Genomic DNA, 13,926 nt, shown 5'->3' with positions numbered 1-13,926 from the left:
CGGCAAGTTTGAGGTGGTAGCAAATTGGGAGGGCAGTGGCTGACGAACTAGAGAATAGGGCTGTGAGTCAAAGGGACCCTGACGGGCTGAAGGGGAGAGCCGTGTGAGGTTCAGCCGAGACAACGCAGAGCCCCGAATCTGGGATGTAACAGCTACGTGCAATGGCGTGGGCAGGGGACTGACTGCGTGGAAAGAAGATTTGCAAGCTGGTAGGCAGCTGAATGTGTGTCAGCGTTCTGTCCTTGTGGCGATGAAGGCCGGCCTCCTGCTAGGCCGTGTTAGCAGAAGTACGGCCAGCAGGTTTAAGGGGAGGGATGGTACTTGAGGCCACATCTGGAGTACTGTGCCCAGTTTGGGCTCTCTGGTACAATAAGGATGGTGACAATCTGAAAGTGAGCCTGGTGAAGGGCCACCAAGGTGGTTGGGGGCTGGAGCACGTGAGGTATGAGGAGATGCATAGGGAGCTGGTTTTGTTCAGCTGGGGTTTTTTTTTTGGCTTGCAGAAGAAAAGATTCATGGGAGGATCTTAGAGCTGTCTTCAACTAGCTGGTGGGAGAGCATGGAGAAGTTAGCATGACTCATTTTGGGAGGGTGAGGAGGGATAGGATCAAAGGCAATGGACCCATTGAGCGAGGGAAAATCTAGTTAGCTATTTGGAAAAAAAAAAGCACGTAATGAAGATGATCAGTCATTGGAGCAGGGGTCCAGACAGTCTGAAATACCTGTCTTTGGAGATATTCGAAGTGTAACTGAATACTTCCCTGTGCAACCTCGTCTGTCGCTGAAGTTAGTATTACTGTGAGGGGTGTGGGAGATGACTGATGGACCAGATGACTTGCAGAGGTGTTCTAGGTCCATAATTTTCTCATATTCTATGGAGAACTGTTCTAGCAGAGACATGGAAATACCATTTGACCAATGTGTTTAGTTAAATATGTCACCAGGATTGGAATGTATTCATTGTACCTATTTATTAGAACGTAAAAACAGGGATGCTCAGGCATACCAAGCATCTTTTATCAGCCTGGCTTTAGCAATTTGCCCTGTAACATTCTGATCGGATGAGAAAGACCTGCTGTACCAGAATCCCACCAAAGATTTCACTACACGGGGAGGATGCAGTTAAGAGAAGTTAGAAAAGCTGACTTGGGAACATATGTGAACCTAGACTGAAACTACCCCTGGTATTTAACAGGGATTGGAGAAGGCTGCTTTGCATACTCTTCTGGAAAATAGAACTTAAGGAGAGGTTGACGGGAAATATGTTAATTGGGGAACATACATTCTCTAATAATTTGATGAGTGCTTTGGCACCTTCTAGTTTTCCAGAGCGTAAGGGAAGAAGAGAATTCAGATATTACAGAAACATTTTTGACTGAGCAAGCAGTTTAGAAATATTCAGAGAACATACTTAATTCAAAGTGTTGGATTTGTATTAAAAAATAAATGTAGAGGAGATAAGGTTAAGATGCTGAAGGAGAATTTTGACTTCCTAAATGTAGCTGGTAAAAGCTTTGGGTAAATATAGCTGCTTTCATGTTTTTCTTGTTGCCTTGCAGGTAGGTTTGAAAATTCTTCTGCTCTGTCCCTGAAGCAGAATAGAGGCTTGCTTTAATAAAGCAGCATCAATATTGCTGTGTTACATACTGCTCGGATACAAAGGAAGAATCCTTCTCTCTGCCAGAGCAAGATGCCCTGTTTGCATCTTGAGTTCCCTAGTGCTACTAAGTAGAAATAGTTATATTGATGTGAGACTGCTGTCTCCCTTCAAGCTCTCCTGCTTCTGCTTCCTGCAAGTTTGTGGTCTCTTCCTTGTGTCTGCCTCTTGTTTGAGTATTTGCTGATACGTTGTTTATGTGGCAATGCCTGGGAGTGCTGGGCATGCATCCTGGGTCTGTCCTGGTTGGATCTCTGCATGCAGGGTGAAAAAATAACCCTCCCCACAAAATCTGAATTGACAAGTAGAGCCGAAGACGTGATACTGGTTGGGGAACAGGGTGAAGTTTGACTTTTTTTTTTTTAAACCCAAACAAACAAAACCAAAGAAACAAACAAACAATAAATAAATAAATAAAACCAAACCACCAAAAAAATCTAATTTTTCCTTATACCATGGAAGAACAATTGCAAACTTTGGAAGAACTATGAAAAATTATTTTCTTGGCATTACCAGCAACAGATGCATGTATGCATTAAGAAATGTTCCTTTAAAAATACAGAAGCTTCCTATAAAAATATGTATATAGTTCTGTACTAAGTCATAAGACTAAAGTTGATAGTCATTCTGAGGCTAGATAGTGATGGAGACTTTCCTTCATCTGAGCTACAGTTTTACATCAAGATGAAAAATAAATTTGGCACGCTGTTCATGTGTACTTCTGTTATCACTGTCACTCTTGGACTCCGAAGATGCTCGCAGTTTGCACTAGCTGTATGATTGTACTCCTCTTTCAGTGCTTACATGCCATTTAATTCTGTCAGCTCGATTTAGGTAACTTTCAAAATCTGAGTTTTCATCAGAGTCATTCAGGTTTGCTATTAAATTTCATCTGAGACAACAAAGCCTTTACAGGCAGGCATGACGTTTTGGCAAGGCCCCAATAGGATACTTAGCTGGTGCCAAATCTTTTATTTTTCTCGGCTATCAATGAAGCTGTTGTGGTAATGTGGGTTTTGTGAGCTGTGAGAATTTATGCGCACAAAGGGACCTGCTCTTTGCAGGGAACACTGGGAGCCCTGAGTCCAGGAGGAAGGGTAATTAAAGTTAATGAACCAGGGTAACCTTTCCATGGTGATGACCACTATCCTGATGGTAGGTAAGGGTCAGGGACTATTCCCATTTTATAATCGCGCTTCTAACTCTGCTCTCTAATTGGTTTTGGATTAAAAAGTGGCCATTACCTCTATAATAGAACTGGTTTGTGGATTTTAAAGGAGTTTTTCAAAGCTGTGCAAGTCTTCAGTGGCTTGTTCTTCTTCGACTTGGCTTTGTGTTGTGTTTTTAATGCAGTCTAAAAATGAAGTATTTTTAGCATTTGAGACCAGATAGTGACGTTTCTATAATGGTTAGTTATCTCTTCATATCAGAACAGAGTCTTCTTCCTTAAATGCTTCCCATGTTCAGAGGCTTCATCTAGTTTTATCAGCGAGTCTGAGAAGGCTTCGAACTTGTTGTGCACGGAGCGGTTGTGGGTTTAAGGTGACAGGCTCTGAAGATAGGCCTGAAACACTGACTTAAATCTGTAACTCTTCTACTTATTTGCTTTTGTGACATCAGGTAAGTTACTTTGTGCAAGGTATTCCCCTTGAAGAGGATTTCATAGTTGGAAGTAAATTTTTCTTTCTCAGAGATGGACTAAACAGAAGAGCTTTGCTGCTGCTATCTCAGAAGTCTTTCTGATCTATCGATCTTGCACCAAGCTGAGACCTCATTGGTAGACTAAAATGCCCAGTGTCCAAAACGTTAAATATTGTTCATTTGTCTGTCTTGATTTTTAATCAGAAGGCTGTGGATTTGATTGCCTCTTATGTAAATGTAGAAATAGAAAATGACTCCTCGAGAATTGGCTGTCTATCAATCCTAAAAACTTTCATTACTAAACCAAATCACAGCACAGGTCTTGGTCTTGGTGACTGGTTCCATTTAAAGAGCAGCAGTGCTTTAAGTAAGAATCGGTTTCAATTTCTCTTTGAATTGTTTGTCACAGGTGTTTCATAGGTATTAGCCTGTTTAAAGGCATTCTCTTTTTAACATAAAATTAACATGTTATTCCTTTTTTTTTTTTCAATAGAAACTGTTTATTTGTTTGGGGGCTGGGATGGAACTCAGGATCTGGCTGACTTCTGGGCATACAGTGTGAAGGAAAACCAGTGGACCTGCATATCCAGGGATACTGAGAAAGAGGCAAGTTCTGCAAACATCCATATTGTTAATAATACAGGAATTGTTGCACACAAAAATGCCATGCTTCTAAAGTGTTTGTGTTGATGTGTAGTGTGCAGTAAGAGCCACAAAATTTGGACCTTCAATTTCTGAAGACTTTTGAAATGCTTCCATTGGGAAAACATGAGATGGATGTGAATCTGAAGTGCTAAGATTACTGTAGGGGAAAGGTTTATTTCTCAAGAGCAGACTGATTGGCCAAAAATCAGTTCAGTGAGTAAAACACGAGTGAAATAATTTGATAGGACTGAACAACTAGACTTGCTTAACAAACATTTTAAGCCTGATGCTGATATTGAGCTTCAGAAACAAATTGTTTATTTCTTTAGTTTCTGTCAAAAATGAGTAGAAATAGACAACTAACAGACAGAAATCTAGAGGAGAGGGGTAACTGCCAGAGGCCACACAATCCCAGGAGCTTTTGTGGTATTTATTTGAGCCGTTTTCCTTGGCTTGTTTTGCTCACTATTTGACGTATGAAACCTTTGAAATGAATGTAGCTTGGGTTATAGGACGTAAGAAAAAAAGTCCAAGACCTTTGGCTTGTGTAATTCATTCTACTGTATACTGTGTAAGGTTAAAGTTCCATGTGGTTATTGTGTTTTGAGTTTGTTACTTGTTTGTCAGAGCATAATTTAAGGAAATTCATGCAGCCTTTTCTTGAAGGTATGAAAGTTTGAGATTCCACCACTTTGTTTACAAATCTAGGTGTTGATTTCCTCAACTGTTTGAAAAAAGTATAAAAATGTCTTATTTCCCATTTGTATTTTTCCAGTTTCTTGTCATAGCCAGTTTTGTGAGCTTCCATACCAGATTAAATAACACTTTAATATTGCCTTTTTTTCCTGGCAAAGGTGTTTAGAGGTTGTAATCAAGTAGGACAAAGAGCCTGAGCTGAAAAAAAATCTCACAGTAAGCCACTTCCCGTAGCCTTCAAATCTTTGTGTGTGTCATGCACTTACTGTTTCTAACATCCTTTACAAAATGGGCAATAACAAAACTGAACATGATTTTCTGGTTTCTATCGTAATAGAGATGTATAAAAATAAAATTGTCCTTACATTTTGTATCCTTGAGTTGTTTATTCTTACTGTAAGCTGTGGGTTTTTTACTGTTAGTCCTTTCATCACTGTTCATGGCTACTCATTTGTTTACTGATACGATGCTGAAGCTGGATAGTCTTTCAGTGTCCAGTCCTGTCGGCTGGGCTTGTGTTGCTTCTGTTTGTCTTGAACCATGGGGTTTACTATTTTTCTCGCTGTCTATCAACAGGTAACCTCCTTAAGATAAGGAGGGGTGTGTGTGACATAACACCAAGTGGAAATTGTGACTCATCTCTTTGACTGTATGGTAAACAGCTAGACCTTCCTTTCCTTTGCCTCCCTTTATAAGGAGGTTGGGAAAGTGAAGAGCAGCGATAGAAAAGAAGGCACAACAATTTTAATTGCCTCTTCTTTCACTTTTCTTCTGGCTTTGTAGCTGCTTAGTGTGTATGTTTGTCTAGCTCAGGATGCAGTGAAATAGGACCTTCCTGTCAAAAAGGGGTTACCGTGTTTTCTTCCCGCACAAACGAGTGTGCGTAGTTCTGGTGTTTAAGGGATTCATTTCCTTTCTTGCTGGGATCCTGCCGCATCCAGTTGAGCTTCTGTAAAGCTTGGGAGGCCTGGCTGGGATGCAAGGCGTCAGTGGTGCCAGAAGCAGCGTATGTTTTCTCTTCAAGTTCCTTGTGCCTGACTCTAGCTGGGTAACACTGGGATGGGAGAAAGAAAGGATGTGCAAAGGAGGGCTGCAGAGGAGACACAGTAGAAGAGTTGTGAGTTGATAACAATAGTGGCTGTAAAGGGGTTTTGGAGGTAAAAAAATACAGGGTGCAATGGAAGGTCAGGAAATTAAAATGGAAGTTGAAAAGGGTCTTGGGCTGAGAAGATGCAAGGTAGGGGAATTTAAAAAAAAATTAAGAATGAGATGAATGTATGGGGAATTTTGAAGAAGAGATGTACTTAATAGAGAAAAGTGCGAAGAAATGTGTGTGGCTTTAGAAATGGAGTTCTAGAAGGACTGTGTAGATATAGGCCGCAGAGGAGTTCAGAAGAAGGCCTGCCGAGGCATAGTTCAGGGTTTTGGTGACTTATGGAGGTACAGTGATCTGGCGGCTTCTGTACTTGCAAACCAGCAGTGGTTTGGGGTTTTTTTTGTTTGTTTTTATATATTTTTTTTTTTTCCTAAAGCAATCTGGATAAAACCTGATTTAGAAATGAAAAGGTCAGTCCCAAATGTTGAGAAGTAAATTAAAAAACAAAGATTCCAGATGTTTCTCTAATAGGGACATCAACTGTTCACAAACAATTTGCTAAAAGGAAATGTCTGTTGACATGGAATTTTAAAAAATATTCAGAGTAGATTCCAGTAGGACTTAGTCTTGCTTTTGTGTTGTGTTTTGTCCTGGTTCTGCTTCTAGCTCTTTTGTTTTAATTAATTGGTGACAGTGGTTAAATTAGCCACTCAATAATTAAGCTTGAATAAGAAAAGAATATGATAAAAGTTGCATCTTACCCAATGTTATTGTAGGGGTAACATGCAGTAACGCTTTTGGGATAAAGGTACTGGTAGCTTCTGTTGCGATGCAGCGTGACCTTTTCAGTAAACTCTGCTGCTGCTGTTTTTCAAAATTTGCCAGTGAGCTGGAAAAATGGCTCTTTGTCACCTGAAGTTGCATCTGTGATTTTTTAACAGTTAGACTACGAAAGCTAATTTTCCATAGTCCTTTTTACGTCAGGAAAAAATGCTCACAGCACTGCTGGAGTAGCTGATCACTTACAGTCTTAAAAAGGGGGGGTCTACAGGACCTGCTTGCAGTGTTGGGCTGAACTTCCAGCGTACATACCACAGCTGCTGATAGACAATCAGACCTGAATTAGAACTTCCTTAACATCCCTTCAGTGTATGGATCCGGCAAGGCTCCTGCAGTCCTTGTCAAATCATCCTCCTCCAAGCCTGCATCCTTCCAAGGAGATGCACCATGGAGCAGCTCATGACCTCTCAACTGTACCCACAACTTCGGCCCTTGTGTCTCTCCTTGGAGTGCTCAAACACGCAACAGCTCTACAAATCAGTTGGCATGAGGCATAGCCAAAACATGTTTAGTCTAAGACCCTTAAGGGTTTTTACCCTGACCAAAGTGGAATGTTCTGACAAATGCCATTGTCTCCAGGGGTTTATTAGTGGGTGTAGATCGGTAGACCTCTCCGGTGTTTGGGAATAAATAGTTTTGAAAAAACAAACCTTGTCATTCCTTGGGCATTTTGATCGTAGGCCAGCATCAATTAATAGAGAAACTTAATGTGTGTGTTTTGATGTCTAATATTTCTGGTCTCCAAGCAGCAACTTTCTCTTTTGAAGGCCAATTTAGTGAAATTCAGTACAGGAGGACAATTTAAGTGAACTGTAGGAAAGACTTCGCTTGATATAAATTGATAGTTATGTGGATTTTTAAATGGGATCAAAATGCTGAGGGATATTGATGCCTCTGGAGATTTGATAAGGGAGAATAAAGAATTGTGATAGTTGGCATATTTGGTATGTCACTAGTATTCTTGTGTCTTGTTTCAGTGTTTCCTAGAGACATGAGAAGAGTTACAGGATCTCCCTTCAGTGTGTTACTACACAACTTGGTAGCTTCTGTGGTGCATATTTGTAAATATGGTATGTTGACTCACCCTCATTCTTGTTTTTTTAAGAGGAAAATCCTGCTCACATATCATCTCTGTGAAGGTTGTGGAAATTGTATAAATGGGTTAGGTTTAGTTGACACTGTGTTTCTCAAAAACTTTTTAAGTGTTTCTTGCCAAAGGTACAAGTGAAGGTCTTTGTCATGGGTTAACTGGTTGAGAGGATAAATTGTTTTTCACAATGAAGGAAAGCGTAGGTCAACAAGTGCCTACTGTTCAGTAGGTTCAAAACGATATAGAAAATCGGTGTATTGTTAGGTGACAGTTTACTGCTAACACCAAGTGCTTTTCCTGGATACTGAAAGTGAAAGCTGACAAGTGTAGAAAGATCTCATAATAGTGAGAGCCAGGGTGAATTTCATCTGCTACTGTATTTTGAGTTAAATTTTCTATGGTGTCTGCATGCTTTTCTTTACGTTTGTTGACATGGCTGAATTTACCCAAAGCTTCCAACATGGTATTACCCCACAAGCATTTTATGTATTTGTAAGCGTTTGTGACACCTATGGCTGATGTTTGGGGTTTTTTTTCCTGGTGTAATGCAGAAATATGTAAGCTTATCTATGTAAAGCTTTTACCCTATGCTGTTTTAAGTGTAGGAACTGAACTAGTCTCAAATATTGACTTCTTCCCACAGATGGTGATACACTTTGGAAGACACTTTAAGTAACTTGAGGGTTTTTTTTGTTTCAAATACTGTGATGTTTATGGACTTGATCTAATATACTGAATCTGCCATGTCCTACTTCTGAGTAGTTCCAGTTATACAGATGCTCAGTTGTACAAGATGCCTGGTGCCACAAAAGCACATAGGGAGAAAGCAGCTGTCCCTAAAAGCCTGCAATAGAAACTTGGATACTGCAGATACACCTCTGAGCCAGCTTCCTAAATAGTGTAAATGCCTACAAAAGTAGGGACAAAGAAGGCAGATGCTGAAGTGAAGCAAATGAAAAGTGTTCTAGGCAGTTCCTAAATATCGCATGCTAATGTTTTATTTTCCTCCCTGCTTAGTAGCATAATGGTTTTAAAGTGTTCTAGCCTCTCTTGCTTTCTCCAAAATGTTAGAGACTTTCCGATATGCCTGCCTGACTTCTCCAGTGGTTTCCACATAGGCAGCCTAAAACAAAAAGACCCTGTTGAGGGAAGAGTACCTTGAGATTATTTTTTTTTTAAAGTAAACTTTTTGGAAAAGATCTTCAGCTTTTAAAGGTAACTTCTTATTTGCTTATGCTACCTTGTGTGCCTAAGGAGCTTTGTCCTTTTAACCCTTGTTTATTTGTCTTTTTTAACTTTGACATTTTTTTAAAGAAAAGATCATTCATATTTTAAAACAGCTCTGGGTGTTAAGTTATTCAGTTCCATCACTAGGTGCATGTAGTTCTTGCTTCCAGCATAAAAAAGTGCAGAAAACCAGCCAAACTTTAGTTATTCTGAACACCAGATGTTTCAATGTGTGGAAGTCCCTTTCCTCCACACATTGATGTTGAAGTCAGTCTTGTGGAGAAGGGAGTACTTAAATAAATGCATTATGCACAGTGTTCTGAAGGTTGCAAAACTTTGGCAGTCCTGGAGCTTGTGTGTGCCAGTCTTCAGATTATATGTGGATTTCCAAACCATCATAAAGCCTTCACTTGCAAAGCGTGCAGCTTGCAAACTACTTTTACACCTATAAGTAATGCATCATGCAAAGTGGGTTTGTGGCATTTCTGTTCTGATAAAAATCACCACTTCAACTCTAGCTTATGATGAGTTTACTGCTCTGATCTCTGATCTGGAATGCAGCTTTATTTTACTTATATGACTTTATTAGGAAGTTGTTGCATCATCCAGTTCCCTGTAAACTGCAGATGAGGCAGTATACAGAGACACGCTAGGGTGGCTGTGAATGCATCTCAGGGAAGATGGCATGTTATTCACCTGCTTAAAGTATTACAGAATTTTCAGGTAAGGATTTAGTGATGTGATGGATACTGTTATAAGGAATGCTGATTTATATCCTTTTGGGTTTTAAAGATACAGAAATATACACCTGTAAGGCAAGCCAGCTGGAGTTGCTGAAACCCTGCATTTCCCACTGAATGGATGGGGAAGAAGGATTTGAAAGAAACAGGAGAGTATGTGGGGGTAGAAGATGGGAGGAAAGCTTATTCTTTTGCCAGCAAGGTGAAAGTAGTTTCACACACCGATCAACTTTGCCTCGGAAGTAGAGAAGTCTCTTATTTCAGCTAGACTGTGAAAGACTTCTGTTACATCAACTTTCCTCAAGCTGTACAAATACAGAAATCCCTGAAGAAATATCAGTTATCCCAGTATGGTAACATAGGGGAAGCATTCTCAAGTAGTATCATAGACAAACTCTTAGCTAAATTGTCTGGATAATTACATGCTTGAAAATGTAGTAAATTTTTGTGGACCTTGCTGCTAGTGATGTATTTCTGCCACTGGGTTTTGGAGGTAATTAGGACTTAAGCTTTCTAGACTGTCTCAAGAACATATACTGGCAGAATGGATAGTGCATTGATATGTTGAGTTCTCAGACCTGAAAGAACTTTGTATGTTTAATAAGACTTAGTCCATGAATTATCCAGGGCTTGTATGTGCTGGAGACTTTACTGATACTTGGATTCAGGAACTGTTGGGTTCTAGTCCTTGCATTGCCCCATGTATGCTTTGTTTTCAGTGCTCTGTCTTTAAAAGCTTGTCCACATATGCTTCCTGCCATGCATTATACTTAGTCTTCTTAATATATGCACGGTGCTTCACAGACCTCCAGTGCAAATACTTGCACTGTTTCTTGGCTGATTTTCCTGTGTGGATTATTGCAAAGTTGAAGATGCCTTGTTTCTGAGGCTGTGAGACAGCAGAGACTACCTGTGTGCTCACTTCCAGTGATAACTGGTGCGATTCCTGCAGTTGGATAACTAAATTATGTTCTGAGAATAGCTGAAAGGTGATATAAACAAAAAATGCACAATCTACATCCTTCCTTATCTGTCATTAGTTCAAAAGAAGGCATGGTTGTCTCCACAGTTCTGGTTTTTTTTCAATGCCAAATATATTCTATTCTGATATATTTCTATATTTTTCTCTTGCCATGTTGCTGCAATAGCTAACAGAGGAAGCCTGCATTAAACTGTACTTAGTAGCTGTATACCTGAGATGGCAATCTCATAGCCGTGGGGTTAGCCTGAGGGGAAAAATTATACAGCCACTTTTATGACTTTCTAACACTTCTGGGTACAAACTACTCCTTTGTCATCTGTTTAAGACTGTCTTCACTTTCTCATTAACATCTGAGAGCCTGTGGCTGTCAAAGTATTTAGACTTGTAATTTCATGTTTGTTTATCACCAGCTTTTCAAGGACAATTAGTTTAGGAAAAAAAAACCCCTTCAAAAATTCTAGCCTTGCTGCATCCTCATCTTTGTGGATAAACAGTCCATAAATGACTAGTTTTTTCAGCCTGCTAGCCTGTTGGTCTGCAAATGTGACTGTAGCTAAGCCGAATAGTTTGCATCTATGGAAAAATCTCTCTTGGCTGGATCTTCGCTAGCCATTGTTACTGGTAATGAGAGGACAGTGTGAACTTATGATGCATGCAAAAATGACCTCATTCAACATCCTGCAATTGTTAATGGGGTTAGTTAAATTCGGCACACGAGGGATGTTGTCCTGAGGGCCCATCTCTCAGAGCTGGTGAAAGCTCTGGTTCTGTGGTGGGTCATCTGTTATATTTCATCAGTGTTACTGAAAGCAAAGCTGAGCAGTTGATGTGTACCAAAGCAACAATTTACTCGTTAGAATTTAAGAAGCTACGTTTTTATTCGTGTTGTATCAGTGTGAGTAGCCATCAGTTTGCAGGTAAATTGTGTCTTTTGTTAGAAATAGCACAGTATTGCTGTCCTTTTGCCTCAAGGTTGTCTTGTACTAGGGTATTACTTCAGTGCTTCTCTCGTTTGCGTTTGTAAGCTGAATCACGTAGGCTGGGTGACTTATTTTTGTAAACTAAAGCCTAAACAAGACCTTCGTACGTGTTCCTGCAACCTGCTTCACTTAAATGAAAGAATTATTTCATGCTGTTTGCATGCTTGAAGCTCTGTGAGGTTTTTTTCCCCTTTCCACTATTCCACTTGCTTGCCTAGAAATTCTCTTCGTCATAGGATGCCTTGGTTTACTGCAACATGAGATCCACAAGTGTTACGCATTGCTGGAAGGCCTCGATGGTACCTTGGTGTGAGAGCAAGCCAAGTAAGAGCACATAGCTCAGAAATGACCCAGGCATGTGGCTCCGCTGCACTGGCAGTAAAGCAGGCATCGGTTGCCAAAGTTGTTTCGGCACTGTAGGTAAACTCATGCAACACAGCTGTCAAAAGCAGAATATCAGTGCTTTGGAAAGTTTGTGAGTGAATTCATAGGGCACACTTTATTTCTTCAGAGATGTGTTAATCAGGGTTCATCAGAAGCCAATAGATCATGTGCTCATTCCTTCCTTTATGAAAATACTCTGGAATTGGTTGTTTCTGCAAGCAGGCCTGCTGAGAGACTAATTTTTAACAGGCAGTATCATGGGAACAGAACATTAAGCATCTCTTCGTTTTCATAGCAATGCTCATGTGGTGCACTGAGTCTGTGCTGTGATGAACCTGTACTGATCCCTGAAGGATGGAGCAAACAGTCTGTTTAAAGTCTTATGTAGGAGTGGAAGGGATGGGTCCCTCATGGGTCATCAAATCCAGTCCACTGTGATCGTAAGGATCATGTCGTATGATCTCTGAGCTTAATCATTTGACTTATAAGCTCATTGAACTGTTTTTCAAAAATAGAACACCGGGCCATTTATTTTTTAGTTCTAGTGTAAGCAGAAAAAGTCTCTTTGTGGAAGGCTCAGCTTGAGGCCATGAAGTATCAACAGTGAGAAATCAGGACTATCCCAAATGTATGTATGCTTTTAGGAAGAAAAAAACCAAACCCCCTTCATCCTGTTTTTTTTTTTGTTTGTTTTCCCACCTTAACGAGCTGAATCAAAACTGTGTGCTAAAAACTGCCTCTGACTTTAATCTGCTCCATCATGTCTGAGTCAGATGCCCAGAAAGGACTTTGCAACTAAATCTATTTAGTTGCATTGCTATAGTAGGGCACTTGTAAGCAGATTAGCTATAGCTCAAATGCTATGTCAACTGCCTGACCGAAGGATATCTTCCTTGTCTTAGCTGTGGGTAGACTTATTAATAGTTAATTATTTGCAAATACTTGTCAGAAGCGTTTTGATATCCAAATCTAGTATTTGTCATAAGACATTTAACTCTTTTGTGTGAAAAATTGAGTAGACCTCTGGCTTTTCACTATTCACCCTGGGGAGTTTTAAGCGTCATGACTCTTAGCCAGGTTCTGATCTATTTAATAGGCTTCCCAAAATATTTATTGGCAGAACATATTTAACTTGTATACTCTCAAAGAATATTCTGTATAGCTGGTACAGCAGCTGTAAAAGTAAGTTGGAATATCTGTTATCTTCCATAAGTAGCGGCAAGAATATATTAGAGTGGAGATGTGTGGCTGCTGACCTAGTGTAACTGTTAGCTTCATATGCTGCTTTAAGCTTCTACTTAAGGCAAACTTGAAGGGTAATTGAATGAATGGAGTGTATATTCAGCATCCAGAATATGTTTTGTGGAGCTAGACTCACATCTTGTGCTCCTAGAAACATTTGAGATCCTAGTTTAATCTTCTGCTGTATCTACCCCATGTGACGTTCAAAGGTTTTTAAGTCTAGTGCTAGAGCTGTCAAGTCTTGACATCAGATGACACGTGTAGCACTGACTTCTGCCGTCATACAGGGTAGGAAAAAGTAGCTGGGATATGCCGTTCATGGGAGGGTCTTGCACACTTAAGAAACCCTTATGGACGGTGCACGGCCCTACCCGTGTGCCTGTGCTGGGCTGCTCTGGCCATGAGTGCTGTTCGATGCTCTGGTTTTGTGACTGAATGTGCAAGACCCTGTTCCCTCTCATGACTTGGTGCTCCTGGCACGTGGTTGGTGACTGCATGGACATTAGAAGCAAAACCAATACATCAGCCTCTGCTTGCTTTTCTTTGTGTTTTGGGCTGATGGGCAATACAAATGCCCTCTGCTACTGTACAACCCAACAGATTCAACTCTTGTTAGGTTTCTGGCACCCTTAGGTTATGAGAAATTTAAAATGCTTTCTGTAAGCAACTGGTATGGGATGAAAGTGTTTTATTTTGTGTATGGCTG

The 13,926-nt window shown here is 40.2% G+C and overlaps 1 protein-coding gene across 6 annotated transcripts in view; it reads left to right on the top strand.

The window, feature by feature from the left end:
- MKLN1 (muskelin 1) overlaps positions 1-13,926 on the top strand; it is a 106,194-nt gene that overhangs the window by 47,493 nt on the left and 44,775 nt on the right. For all 6 annotated transcript variants that reach the window (XM_049814341.1, XM_049814343.1, XM_049814346.1 and 3 more), the window contains one exon: positions 3,792-3,904. In XM_049814341.1, coding sequence (XP_049670298.1) covers positions 3,792-3,904 — 113 coding nt within the window. The remainder of the gene's footprint in view (positions 1-3,791; positions 3,905-13,926) is intronic.

Source organism: Accipiter gentilis, chromosome 11 (genome assembly GCF_929443795.1).
Source record: "Accipiter gentilis chromosome 11, bAccGen1.1, whole genome shotgun sequence".
Taxonomy (NCBI): Eukaryota; Metazoa; Chordata; class Aves; order Accipitriformes; family Accipitridae; genus Astur; species Astur gentilis.
Note: the sequence above shows the minus strand (reverse complement) of the source record. Positions and strands in the feature narration are given on the sequence as shown.